Raw genomic sequence first — 13672 nt, 5'->3', positions numbered from 1 at the left:
TTCTTTCTGGGATGCTTCTATAATCGAAAACTAGAAGCCTTTTAACGACATATGGAAGTTACTGAAAAAGACATTTCTGTTGAAGCCATTTGTCTTGCACTCATCAGGACAGTTTGCAAGAATACCAGTTTAGGGGGATACTGACCTTTCTGCTACATTAGACGAGAGCGCTGATTGGTTGGCAAGTAAACACTGAAGTATATAACTGTATAAATGTTGGATTACCCCTTAAATTGGCAATTCTTGCAAATTGTCCTGATGCAAGACAAAAAGGTTCAACAAAATGTGTTTTTTAAAGCAACAGTCAAGTTGCTTAAATGATAATTTTTTTCCTGCATCCGCTTGAGCTTTGCCAAATATCCAGCAGTAATATTCTGGATTTGTCCTTCCGGATGCTTCTATCAGCTATTATTTCTATTAATGTCTGTAGTACATTTACTGACAAATTATTGTTTAATGTCTTGTGACGGGAGCTTTAACATAACAGGAGCATATGTTTGTGTCTCTTTTAAGATTTGAAATCTTGTCATAAGCTTTTCTTTCAACTGCAGCATTATGTTTAGGAGCAGGAGTGTTCTCACACGTCCAGAGCTGAGTTTATTCCTTAATCAAGATGATGAAAACAGATTATCTAATTATTTTCATATTATTGTTAGTGGGAACTTGCTGGACTCCAATTGGTACCACATTTCCTGCATTACTGAGGTGATGTGCTACGTTAACAATGAAATACTTCATGCAAGATATTAAGTAAATGTGAATCCTCTTTCTTCCTATTTAGGTATTATTACCAAAGAGGGATCCTGGCCAAGGTGGAAGGGCAGCGCTTGGTCTATCAGTTCAAAGAGATGCCCAAGAACCTCGTAATTATTGATGAAGACAAAACGGATCCTAACGTAGGATCCTATCCATCTGAAATACGAACTGATGCAACTGGTAACTTATCTGAGGTGATGTCTCCATCCTCGGAAAATATCGCCTCTCCCATTGCTTCAAAAATACTGTTGCCTTCGCGAGGAGCGCGGCACCCCGCTCACCAGAGTGTGGTGAAGATGGGGAGGGCCACAACGGTGAAGGTCTCGTCATCTGGTCACGGTGGAGTTTTATCACAGGTGCCTCCAACTTCCCTTCCGGTAGTAACCACAACAGTTCCAAGGTTAGTAGCTCCTATGCACAAATGCTGTTAATGATGTATATGCAGGTAGCTGCAGACTGAACCATAAGTGGTACTTTTACATGGTTTTAAAATGATCTTCCCTATCTGTTTAAATCTTTTGGATATTATTAAAATTAGGTGTTGTGGAAGGCTGATCCACGTTAATTTTACTCCAGGTCTATGTCTCTTTAGGCTCCCATCCAAAAGTAGATCATCATTTCAATCTGGAGCTTAACTCCTGTGCTCTGTCTTTATTTCCTCATTGAATTAATTGCCAAGCTGTCTTCCTTTAACATCTCCCTTCATGTAATCTCTGCTATCCTTACTCCATTCTCTTGAGATTGCTTCTTCCTTGGCCATGGTTTAGCCATCGATCCCCATCTCTTGCTGCTCCCCATCAGCAGCTGTGGGGCCTCACTGTCCACTGTCAAAATCATTCCCATCATCGCGTTGAGCACAGCTAACTCCTGACTTTCCTCAACACCATGAGTCCTGCTTTAACCCCAGTTTGCTGTACTAGGGTTGTCCACATTCACCTTCAGCGGGTTAAATAAGCTCATGGATGACCTTGCCACTAATATTTGGACTATTTGACTGACTCAGCTCCTCCCAGCAGCCCACATCTAGCCAACATACCTTGCCTGGTCTTAGTTGCCTCCTCTCTTCCTTCATGCCCGCTTCAAGCTCATTGAGCTTGTGAGACCCACTTCCGGGTGTTCCACCGAACAGCATCCCCCTTCCCGACGTCCCTCCCATCAGCCGCTCTCCTTTTGAAGCCAGTCATCCTACCTCCTCCAAGGGCTATCCCTGATCTTTCTACATCAATCCACCTCCATTCCCAAGTGCCCTTTCCTCTTCGTGCAGACATGGACAATTTACAGTACAGATGGAGGCCATTCAGTCTATTTTTTGTTTTGCTGACTGTATAGGAGCTGTGTAGTTTGATTACACTGTAACTGGATTTTGACACTAAGTGTAATACGGTTTACTTTTTACCTTTACCATCTATTCAGGCAAACCTCCCCTTCCTTCAGGTGGAAAAATTCCCATCAACTCTGAGTCATAGAATCACCTATGGCTGCTAGCATGGACCTGTTTTGGAAACGGACGCTTCCTATCCACTATAGCTGACCTCCTCACTTTTTTTGATTTGTACGTGGGACATGGGAGTGGCTGGCTAGGCTGGTATTTATTTTCAATCCCGGATTGGGTTGGCGACGGTTGTAGCAAGCTTCCCTCTCAACTGCCACTGCTCCCAGGCCATGGGGAAAGCCACAGTTCTGTTTGGAAAACAGTTCCAGCATTTTGACCCAGTGACAGTGAATAGACGGTGATATATTTCTCAGTCAGGACAGTGAGTGGCTTGTAGAGGAACTTGCAGCTGATGGGGTGTTTCCCTGCATCTGCTGCCCTTGTCCTTCTGGATGGTAGCGATCAGAGATTTGGAACATGCCTTTGCATGAGCCTTAGCGAATCGCTGCAGTGCATCTGGTAGATGGTGCACACCTTAGATGATGCCATTGTGTGTCAGTGGTGATAAATAATTTTCTACATCTCAGTTACATCTCTCTCCCGTTTCAGACAAATCCATTTTCCAATCTTCATTCAAAAGTTCCCCATTCCTGCATGACTGACATGATTCTCTGCTGTACCTTTTCTCATGTGATCTCATCCTCTCTGTATTGCACTGACCAAAATTCTACTTTCAAAGACCATGAACATGCAGTTAGCTCCTGGATCTTTGCCGAGCTGTCCTGCTGCTTTGTCCCATGTTTCCAAATGGGTCTCTCACTCTGCGCCATAACAACATGCCATAACACCTTCCTTTGAGGCTGATCCATCGTTTCCACCTTGAGCTTCTGCGGTTTTTACCAGGCCAACCAAACTATTCTCGACTGACCTCCCTGTTCCCAATTCAGTGGGGTTTCCACCTTTCCCTCGAGCATGTCTGATCATGTGCAGAGAGTTTCAGCAGTGGGTTACCGTCCCAATATCACATCCCATAATCCTGTTCTTGCTGACCCACACTAGCTCACAGTCCTCTGAGATTTCAGGTTGAAAATGTTCATTTTGCTGCTGAAATGTCTTTCCTATCTGATCCTTATCTCTGTAATCTCTACTGAACCTATAAATCACCTCTTCCCAACTGTGTGTTCCTCTTAACATCTGGCCCCTTCTGATTCCTCATCAGTAAATGCATTTTCTGCAGAGGCCTTGGCCTCCTACTTGAATCTCCTTCAGTCCCAGCACCCGGCCCATATCCCTCCAAACCCGTCCTATTCATATACCTATGCAGATGCCTTTTAAATGCTGTAATTGTACCAGCTTCCACCACTGCCTCTGGCAGCTCATTCCATACACGTGCCACCCTCTGCTTGAAAAAGTTGCTCCTTAGGTCCCTTTTAAATCTTTCCCCTCACACCTTAAACCTATGCCCTCTAGTTCTGGACTCACCCATCCCAGGGAAAAGATTTTGTCTATTTATCCTATCCATGCCCCTCATGATTTATAAACTTCTGAAAGGTCACCCCTCAGCCTCCGGTGCTCCGGGGAAAACAGCCTCAACCTGTTCAGCCTCTCCCTATAGCTCAGATCCTCCAACTCTGGCAACAGCCTTGTAAATATTTTCTGAACCCTCTCTACTGTTAGGAATTCTACTCGCAAGTTTGGAATTAAAGAGACAATCTGGGGGATTGTGTGTCTTGCGGATTCACCTGGGCATACGTTCACTGTGTCTGAGCTGTCTCATTGACTGAGAGAAGAAGGGGGTGGCTGATTGTGTAAATGTTTAATTAATATTAGTTATTAATATATTATTCATAGACTTTAGCATTTAGTATATATAGGTGGAGGGCATTGATTGGGTGGTTATAGGAGTGTTTGTGATGTGATGGGAATGTGCCAATCTGGATTGTGACTCCAGATTGTGTTTCTATTGTGTCAGGATCACAACAATCTGTTCCCAAAATGTTGGGCCTTTTGCCTCTAATAGGCATAGGTTTGAGTCTGACTTGCCATGGAGGTAGGATCATTCAATGCCTGAAATGTGGGAGCAGGCAATTTGGCTCATTGAGCCCATGCTGACCTTCCGAAGAGCATCCCACCCAGACCCATCTCCCTACCTTATAACTCTGCATTTCCCGTGGCTAACCCACCTAGCCTGCACATCCCTGGACACTAAGGAGCAATTTAGCACGGCCGATCCACCTAATCTGCACATCTTTGGACTGTAGGAGGAAACCGGAGCACACGCAGGAAACCCCTGCAGATGTGGGGAGAATGTGCAAACTCCACAGAGTCACGTGAGGGTGGTGTCGAACCCGGGCCCCTGGCACTGTGAAGCAGCAGTGCTAACCACTGAGCCACTGTGCCGTCACAGGTGTATCATACCGTTTTGAGATGGGAAAGTGTAGACATTTATTGACATTGGAGTGGGTGTAGCTCGACACCTGTGATCTCACACTGGGAATAATTAATCTAACACTGAGTAAAGATTGACGTCTGGCCTCCTCCATCACTGACTGGCTGTTCAGAGTTTAACCAGGGTGAAGCAGCTTTATTCAGTGATTGTAAGTGACCTGATTGGTTCACTGAAACATTCCTCACTTCTGCTTAACCAGAAGCCAAAACAGTTAGTGCTTAATGGTTTACACTACATGTGTGTGTGGCTTTCTTGCCCCATTATGTGGAGAGTGTGTTATTAGAGATCAAATCTATTAAAACCCTACTGTATTTGGTCAAGTAGATACAGATACTGTTGTTATTAAACAGTTCCACTCCACTAAATTGCAATAAGGAAGCTTCGGAATGGTGCACAAATGTGCCTGTAATATTTCATTTAAAAGAGCATTAGCAACTTTGCCCCTTGTTAAAACTATACTTTTGCCCAAAATAATTTGGACAGATTTTAGACCAAGTTTCTTAAATGGAATTGCAAAAGCTAAATTAAAAACTGAAATAACAGTGGATGTGTAAATCAGAAACAGAAGCAGAAGTTGCTGGAAAAGCTCAGCAGGTCTGGCAGCATCTGTGCAGAAAAATCAGAGTTAACGTCTTGGGTCTGGTCATCCTTCCTCAGCGGTGTATCTACATCAAAGTTTTCTCCAATTCTGCCATCTAGTGTTACTATATTGTCACATGTCCAGAGACGCAGGCAAAGGAAGTGGGGGGTGTCAATAAAGTTATCTGGATTGAGAAGTACCATAGTGTAAGAATTGATGAATTACAGAAGAAAGTGAAGTTGTTCTTTTATTCCTGACTTTTTTTTAAAAAAATGTAACCTGGAAGTAACCAGTTAACCTCAATGTGCTGCGTTCCCAATGTGTAAATGTACACAGCGCCCTCATTCAGGTGAGCTGCACATAATCAGGGGTCTCCTCCTTTGATGTTGAAAATGGGGAACTGTTCAGGGGCCACATACTCGTATTCAGGAGATGCAAAGAAAAAAAATTGATCTGGAGGTATTACCTATTGAGGTAAATTTAGCATTTGATATAACAAAGTGTGCAAAGACGTTTATATTGTATTTTCTACATTTCATTTTGACTTTTAGAAATTTTCACTGACTAGCATTCTGAAAAGCCGGTATCTGTTATTTCAATTCAGGTCATTTTCAAGAGATTATGGGTCACAAGTTGTGTCAAATTGCCTGTTTTGTTTAACTGTTCCAGTATAAAATACATAAGAACACAAGAAATAGGAGCCTTTGGCCTTGCTGTTCAACAGGTCATGGCCTGAACTCCTCCTCCATGCCTGCTCCTCAACCCTCCCTTGTATCAGGAATCTATCTGTCACCTTGTTTTGTGATGAGCCCGCACAACACTGGTGCAGAGAATTCCAGACACTCGCGACTCTGGTAGAAGAAATTGCTTTGTACCTCAGTTTTAAATGAGTACCCCATATTGTATAATGATGCACCCTGTTCATGGTTTCCCTGACTGATACAATTGCTGCGGGGACAAGACATTTTTATGTCTCAGTAAGCTCCCCCTTCACTCCCCACCATCACCACCACTTCCCCTTCAGTCTGCTTCATAAGGTCTAATTTCTTCAGCTTTCTTTCGATAAGTCAACTTTATCCAGGAATCAATCAATCTAGTCAGCTATTACGAGGGGGCATAGCTTTAAATTAAGGGGTGGTAGGTATAGGACAGATGTTAGGGGTAGATTCTTTGCTCAGCGAGTCGTAAGTTCATGGAATGCCCTGCCAGTAGTAGTGGTGGACTCTCCCTCTTTATGGGCATTTAAATGGGCATTGGATAGGCATATGGAGGATAGTGGGCTAGTGTAGGTTAGGTGGGCTTGGATCGGCGCAACATCGAGGGCCAAAGGGCCTATACTGCGCTGTATTTTTCTATGTTCTATGTTCTAGTGAAGTTCTTTTAAATATCAGTAAAATATCTCCAATACCAATTATATCATTTAAGTACAGAGACTAAAACTGCATACAGTACCCACCAGCACCCAGTACAGTTGTAAGAGGACTTGCTGATTTTTAAACTCCAACCTCCTTAATGACAGCCAATATTCCATTTGCTGCCTTAATTATTTGCTACATCTGCACGTGAACTTTGTGTTTAAACTTGCTGACAATGCAAACAGGTGGGAAGGCGTGCTGTGGTGAGGATATAAGGAATCTGCATCGGGATATGAAGATTTTGAGTGAATGGGCACAAACTTGATAGGTGCAGTTTAATCTATAGAAAGCTCAGATCATGTATTTTGGTGGAAAGAATCAAAAGGCAGAGCCTTGTATAAAGGGAGAGAGACTGCAAAAAAATTGCAATGCAAAGGGACCTGTGTGTTGTTGTGCTTGAAACACAAAGTCCACGTGCAGATGTAGCAAATAATTAAGGCAGCAAATGGAATTTACTTTTATAATAAATTTTCTCCCACTTTATTAGCTTTTTAGTCATCTTCTGCTGACTCCTTTACAATTAAAGAATCCTTTAGGCCACCATTTGTTCTCACCATTTTTTGTGCTTCAGCTTTTGATTGAATACTCTCCTTTGCTGCCTTTATTAACCACAAGTGGGTCATCATTCTCCGAGTTCTTTTTAACTGGAATCCGTTTTCAATGAGCACTGTTCTTACATGTCTGCCAATGCTCATTACTGCCTTTTCCCTTTAGTCCATTTTCCTGGTCCGTTTTAGACAAAAATTTTCTTCATAACTCTGTCAGTGTCGATATTTAGGTTGAGGACACTGCTTTGTGACCTGAATTGCTCTCCCACAAACTGAATTTGAAACTCTACCATGCAGGGTTGATAACTTGTGACCAAAGTATGAACATTTATATTTTTTTTAATGAACCTTTCTTAGGGGCTGCATTTGACATCATTTTTCATTAGTAAGCCAGAGTGTTGAATCAGCAGAAGCTTTCCTGTATTCCTGATCTTCATGGACGTTTGACCTGAGCAAGTGAGACAGGAACTGCAGTGACCAGTGATGTTTGCAGATGATGGTAGGCATGAAGAGAACATGGCTGAGTATCTGAGAACTGGAGAAAAACACTGGAAGACTGAGCTTTTGAGATCAGTAGACTAACGGGCCAATGCTTGAACATGGTATATCAGGCTTTGGAAGACCATCCGAGTGGGTGTGTAAAGGTGCGGGTTTCCTCCGGCTGCTCCAGTTTCCTCCCGTAGTCCAAAGATGTGCAGCTCTGGTGAATTGGCCATGCTGAATTGCTCATAGTGTTGGTTGCATTAGTCAGAGGGTAAAGGGTCTGGGTGGGTTACCCTTCGGAGGGTCAGTGTGGACTTGTTGGGTCGAAGGGCCTGTTTCCACACTGTAGGGAATCTAATCAAATTACGAATGCAGACTGGGAGAAAGTGTGCAGTTGAAAATACCTGGTATCAATGGTGAAAAACAATAGAAGTATGGAAATGAAAATAAAGCAGTGGAGTAACTGGAAGGAATGAAATGGAATATGGTGTGATAGTATATGATTGCTGGAACTGAAAGCACGAATGTATAGAGTGGCCGTGAGACCAGCCTTGTGATACAATGCAGAAACTTCGGCAACATCAAAACAGGCACAATGAATTGATGCTAATTTGCTGTGGAGACTGATTGTATGGACCCTTTACCCTCTGACTAATGGGAGGGGATAAAATTGTGCGAGCATCAAAGAACGTAATTGGGAAATCATTGAAATTGTCTGTTGGGCAGTGAGCTGGGACACAAGGTGAGGTGGGACCGATTACAAAAAAAGAGAGGATTGAAACCAGGTAGAACAAGGGAGATTTAAACACTGCAGAATGGAAGAAAAATGGGAACTTTACAGAAGGAGATGATAAGGCTGGTCAAACAGCCAAAAGGTGATGTCTAGGGTGTTACAGGAGGGGTTCAGATTTTATGGAGCTTATTGGTACAAACGTGATTATCAAGTTCATGTCACTAACATTCTGAAGTTGCGTTCCAGTCCAAGATGGTGTTTTCTGTCATTTTGCCTTGTCCTTTTTGTGGTCCTGACGTGAGGGGAATAGACAGGCTGGTGATTAGTAAGTGCGAATGCCCTGGAAAATGCAACTCAGTCGTGAGCATTACGCACCGAGCCCTAGTCAGAGAAGTGTGCTGGCTAGAATGCCAACCCTGAGGTTCTTAGAATCTCCACAGTGTGGAAACAGGCCATTTGGCCCAACAAGTCCACACTAACCCACCCAGACCCATCCGCTTACCCTAACTCTGTAACCCTGCATTTCCCATGACTAATGCATCTAACCTCCACATCCCTGAATATTATGGGCAATTTAGCATGGCTAGTGCACCTAACTTGCACATCTTTGGATTGAGAGGGGAAACCAGAGCACGTGGAGTAAACCCATGCAGACACTGGGAGAATGTGCAAACTCCACACAGTCGTCCAAATGTAATAACCCAACCCGGATCTCTGGCGCTGTGAGGCAGCAGTGCTGAGTGCACAAGGCGTATCTGCAGGTTAGAATCTGGCCACAATCTTCTCCAACATCAGGAAAGGTTAATGCAACATCAGCTGAAGTAGGATTCATTTTGGCTACCAACAATGGAAAGGGATGGTATTCACAAGTGCTGAGTGGAATCAGGTGCCCTGTGGGAACTCATTACCTGTGGGTATACTGTTAAAGAGAACTGGACCCTCAAAATCCCTTGACCATCATGAATTAGCAGTGTGTCCGTCAATTCTACCCTGTGTGAGGTATTTTGGGAATCATCAGTTACTTCTAATTTAAACACTAACTGTACCAACAATCCAAATAGATTAAACCACCATGACACAACCTTCCTTTCAATAAGGAAATGTTTAAGACAAGATAAAAGAAAATTGACTTATTCAATTTTGCAAATGTCTACAAGAGCCTTAACTGTTTTTTAATTAGTACAGCCTTCTGGTTTTAAACAGCCTGGAGAAACATACTCAACTTTGCATATCCACCTGAGACCAGTAGGAAGGCCTAACATGAATCACAATTTCTTTTTCCTTGCGGCTAGCTGAACTTTTAAGCACAAACTTCACTTTCCATAACCATAGCTGAAGATCAAACTGTTTATTCAAATACACTCCCAACATCATGTCTTTGCCTGGAGAAATCCTGCCAGACCTAGAATGGTTGTAGAAACCGAAAGAACTGTGGATACTGTAAATCAGAAACAAAAACAGAAGTTGCTGGAAAAGGTCAGCAGGTCTGGCAGCATCTGTGAAGAGAAATCAAAGTTAACGCTTTGGGTCTGGTGACCCTTCCTGACAACTGATGGTAGCTTGGAAAATGGTGGTTTATATGCAGAGGGAAGGGGTAAGGAGAAACGACACGTTGGGATTGAGCCCAAAGAGGGAGAAGAACAGTTGGACAGATAAAGGAGTCAGTAATGACCTGGCTGTTAGTGGATCACTTGTTCTAGCAATAACTGAGCATGATTCTAGAAGGTCAAGGTGAAATAGAAACCTGGAACGAAACAGGGAAAGAAAGGAAAACTATGTAAATATTGGGTTTTATGGTAAAATCTAGTCCTTGTTGAAGCTACGATCAATAAAACTCAGACTGTGATCATACCAAAATATGCCAGTTTTTGCGTATTGCATGCTATCCCGGGAAAATCCTTCTTGCTTTGACTCCTTTGGTGATGCACACGTGGAATGCATGATTACTGCCAGCAGATTGAGCACAGAGTTAATTATCAACAACAGCTGCTTTTGGTGATGACCGGGGGTGGCTGGTTATGTCATTCAGTAAAAATAACATTTTGTTGTGTCCACAGTTATTTTGCAGATTACACTGTTTAAATTCCGACTCTAAACACAGCATTTGCAATTTCACTCAGGCTTTGAGTCAAACCTGGATTTACAGAAACTTGTTTCCAATTATTGCTGGAAGCAGTAGTATTAGGAATGCTCTGCACCTAGTTTACTTTAAATGGTGTTACAGAAAGCATTCTGTAAACATTGGCGCTGAAAGGTTTTGAGAAAGCTGTAAATGAGATTATCAAATTATTTCAGGATCCCATTTTTATCGACTTGTTTGGGGGTGGAGGGGAGGAGTTTAGATTATCATTGCGCTCTATGACACTGAAGGCTGTGTATGTTTCCGTTATCAAAATATTGGCAGTGATTTCTTTAAAAAATGGAAAAATCATGCATTGTTGGTGTTGGCAAACACTAAAAATACCTTTTTCAAATGTTTTGTTCCCATTTCTTTGGCAGCAGCAGAGCTGTTCGTGTTGCAATGCAGGTGCCTGTTGTCATGACCTCTTCCGGCCAGAAGTTTTCAACGGTGGCTGTTCAGTCAATGAACCCAGTTTCAACTGTAATAACCAGCACAAATACAACTGTCTCTACTCCAAAGGTTCTTATCCAAACTATCCCTACAATGGTGCCTGCTACTACAGTAGAGAATGGAGACAAAATCACTATCCAGCCAGCAAAAATCATCACCATCCCCGCCACTCAGATCACCCAGTGTCACTTACAGACAAAGTCGGGCTTGGCTACGACTGGGAGTATTAACATCGTTGGAGCACAGGCAGCTATTCGGGCTCTTTCTCCTATGTCAATAGCAGGAGGGACACCTGTAATGAGACTAGCAGTGCCTGCCCAGCAGTCTACAGGCCAGAACCCTGCTCGAGTTATTACTGCTGTCTTAAAAGGGGCAGAGGTCAAGCCAGAAAGCACAGCTACAAAGGTGGGAGCAGATCTTCATAATCTGCCTGTGATAAAGGAAGAGCGTTCAGTGGAGGGTAGCAAGACTGTGACTCGCTGGGTGGTTGTCAGTGCACCCTCAGCTATTGCCCTCCCATTAACAATGAAAACAGAGGCAGAAGCCACAGTGACTGGGGAGAAATAATGGTACAGCTGTTGGGAGATGAAAGATTGTCTCGAGACTTTGAGGAATGTTTGTTTCCAGCAGGTGTCAAACTTTTTTTCTCCCATCCCATTCTTCATTGTGGGATTTGAGCCACATCATCAAATGCTGACGAAGAAACTGAATAGGAACAAATGAAATTTCAGTGAATTCATTTGCAATTAAATGCATAATGATCTAAAAGAAGGGACCACATGTTTCACTACGATTTCCATCTACACTACAGAATTCTGGAAACACTAATATCTTGATGACTGGTTTGGAATGTTTCTCTGAAAATTGCATAAGCTTTAAAGCACCAGTGCTGTCAAGAATTTGTGACCTGCTCCTAACAGACAACTTCAGTGTAAGGTCCTGGCTATGCATTGTACTGGAGGTCTTGAGCTGAAATGTGATCCTATTGAGACTGTTCAAAAAATTACAGTCACTGATGTTTTGGGCAGAAGACCATGAGTCTTTCTAACATAACCTTCCAATCTCATCCAGTTTTGTATTATAAATATAAAACTAATAAACCTGACTTTTGAGTAGTAACTCATTCATCCATTTTAAGAGCACTATTTATCATTCTTTAATTTAAAGCTCTCTAACTTCTTTTTCCCTTGACGTTTTATGTAGTACCCCATATCTTCAATCCCCTTTGGGTAGGGATTTTCCATATCCAGGAGTTGGCTGTACAGCTCTTTCCTTAAAATTAATTTTAATTTTAAGAAATTTAATTTAATTTTGAAAAATGCTGACATTAAACTTTCACTTGCAAAATGGTTCATGTTTCTGTTGCAGAATCATGATGTAATTGGAACTGCTGATAGACAGTCAGCATGTGGCTTGCCAGAACCTTGCAATTCTGAAGTTTGTTAAATTGGTTCCTTGCAAGCGAGTTGCTTGGCCTTTTGAATTAGATGCTGCATATCATATTTCAGATGCATATCAACCTTTGCTTAAATAACACTGTGCACAGTACTTTTATTTCTACTGGTGCTAAGTGAATTCTCTTATTAAAAAAAACTGTATAGAATGTGAAGGATTAAGTTGAAATAGAAGTTACTGCTTTTATTTTGAGAGAGAGGGGGGTATGATGTATTTTTAGGATTTGTATAATTACAGTTAGTGAGCAATGTTAAACGACAGCTTGAGTTTTTCCATTTAAAAAAAATAAGCTATGTGTAAGAACTAGCTTTTTTGTTTAAAGCTCTTTTTAATCTTACAAAAAACACAGTATTGTTATGGAGTAACATGTTATTTTATGGTAGTTAGAGCCAGCCAGATACATGGTTTGTGGTCAAGTGACAGACCTTTTGGTTATAACCTTTTTTCTTAAAATAATGCCTGTGTCACTTTGCCTTGGTGTACGTATAAACATTTCGTTTTCTTTCAACACCACAAGGTCGTGTTCAGTCTAGCTTTGTGCAATGAGCAATTTTTTTTTTCAGGTAGTTCTCAACCTGCTGACTTCAGTTAAAGAGGAAGTCTTGCCATCAGGACCCAACATTTTATTTTTAAGTAGTTGTTACAAGGAATCATAATTCACATCCTTTTGTTCCATCAGCTTTTATAATCATTTTTTGTTTACACAATGAAGAACAACTTTTTTGTTTGGTAGGGGATTTATGATACTGGTTAGATCAGGTATTGAACCTGCCCATGAAGACAAAGGTACCATAAAGGGCTGGAGCATTTTTGGATTAACATTGGGTCACTGCTATTCAGCTCTGACATGGTAACTAACTCCCTTGGATTCTGGATTTCATCAGTACTCAATAGAATTCAAATCTGAAACTAATGGACCAAAACTAGATGTTGAACCCTCCACACCCACCTGCTTTTTAAAACTGGATTCTGGTATTGAACCTCCCTCCTTAATGAGGGGGAGATTACCAGTGTTCTGACTGAAAATGTTTGTACAGTTTCAACATTTGAAGTATATTCTATTTTGTTGTACTCTTGTTTCAAAGTGTATTCAAGTAGATTTTACCAAAATATAAGTGAATCCTGTTTTGATTGTGCTTTGGTAAAGAAATACAAAAGTAAACCTAATGTCTACGTAGCTTTTTTAAAGCTAATTTTAAAAGATGAAAAGGGTTTTGTAACTTGGATATCCCTAACATAGCAAGCTACAAATGCACCTTCCTCACTTTCACACATTTCTTAGGAATGCAAAATTGAAATAAACTTGGAT

General features: G+C 41.8%; 1 protein-coding gene across 5 annotated transcripts in view; it reads left to right on the top strand.

Annotated features, from left to right (window-relative positions):
- LOC140485677 (ETS-related transcription factor Elf-2-like) overlaps positions 1-13525 on the top strand; it is a 176042-nt gene extending 162517 nt beyond the window's left edge. For 4 of the 5 annotated variants that reach the window (XM_072584084.1, XM_072584086.1, XM_072584082.1 and 1 more), the window contains 2 exons: positions 782-1156; positions 10836-13525. In XM_072584084.1, the coding sequence (XP_072440185.1) occupies positions 782-1156; positions 10836-11475 (1015 nt within the window). In that variant the 3' untranslated portion in view covers positions 11476-13525. The remainder of the gene's footprint in view (positions 1-781; positions 1157-10835) is intronic. The other variant, XM_072584085.1, reaches the window with a different exon arrangement.
- Positions 13526-13672: the final 147 nt, after the last annotated feature.

The sequence above is a fragment of the Chiloscyllium punctatum genome, chromosome 14, assembly GCF_047496795.1.
Source record: "Chiloscyllium punctatum isolate Juve2018m chromosome 14, sChiPun1.3, whole genome shotgun sequence".
NCBI lineage: Eukaryota > Metazoa > Chordata > Chondrichthyes > Orectolobiformes > Hemiscylliidae > Chiloscyllium > Chiloscyllium punctatum.
The sequence above is the reverse complement of the archived record's forward strand: the minus strand, read 5'-3'. Positions and strand labels throughout refer to the sequence as shown.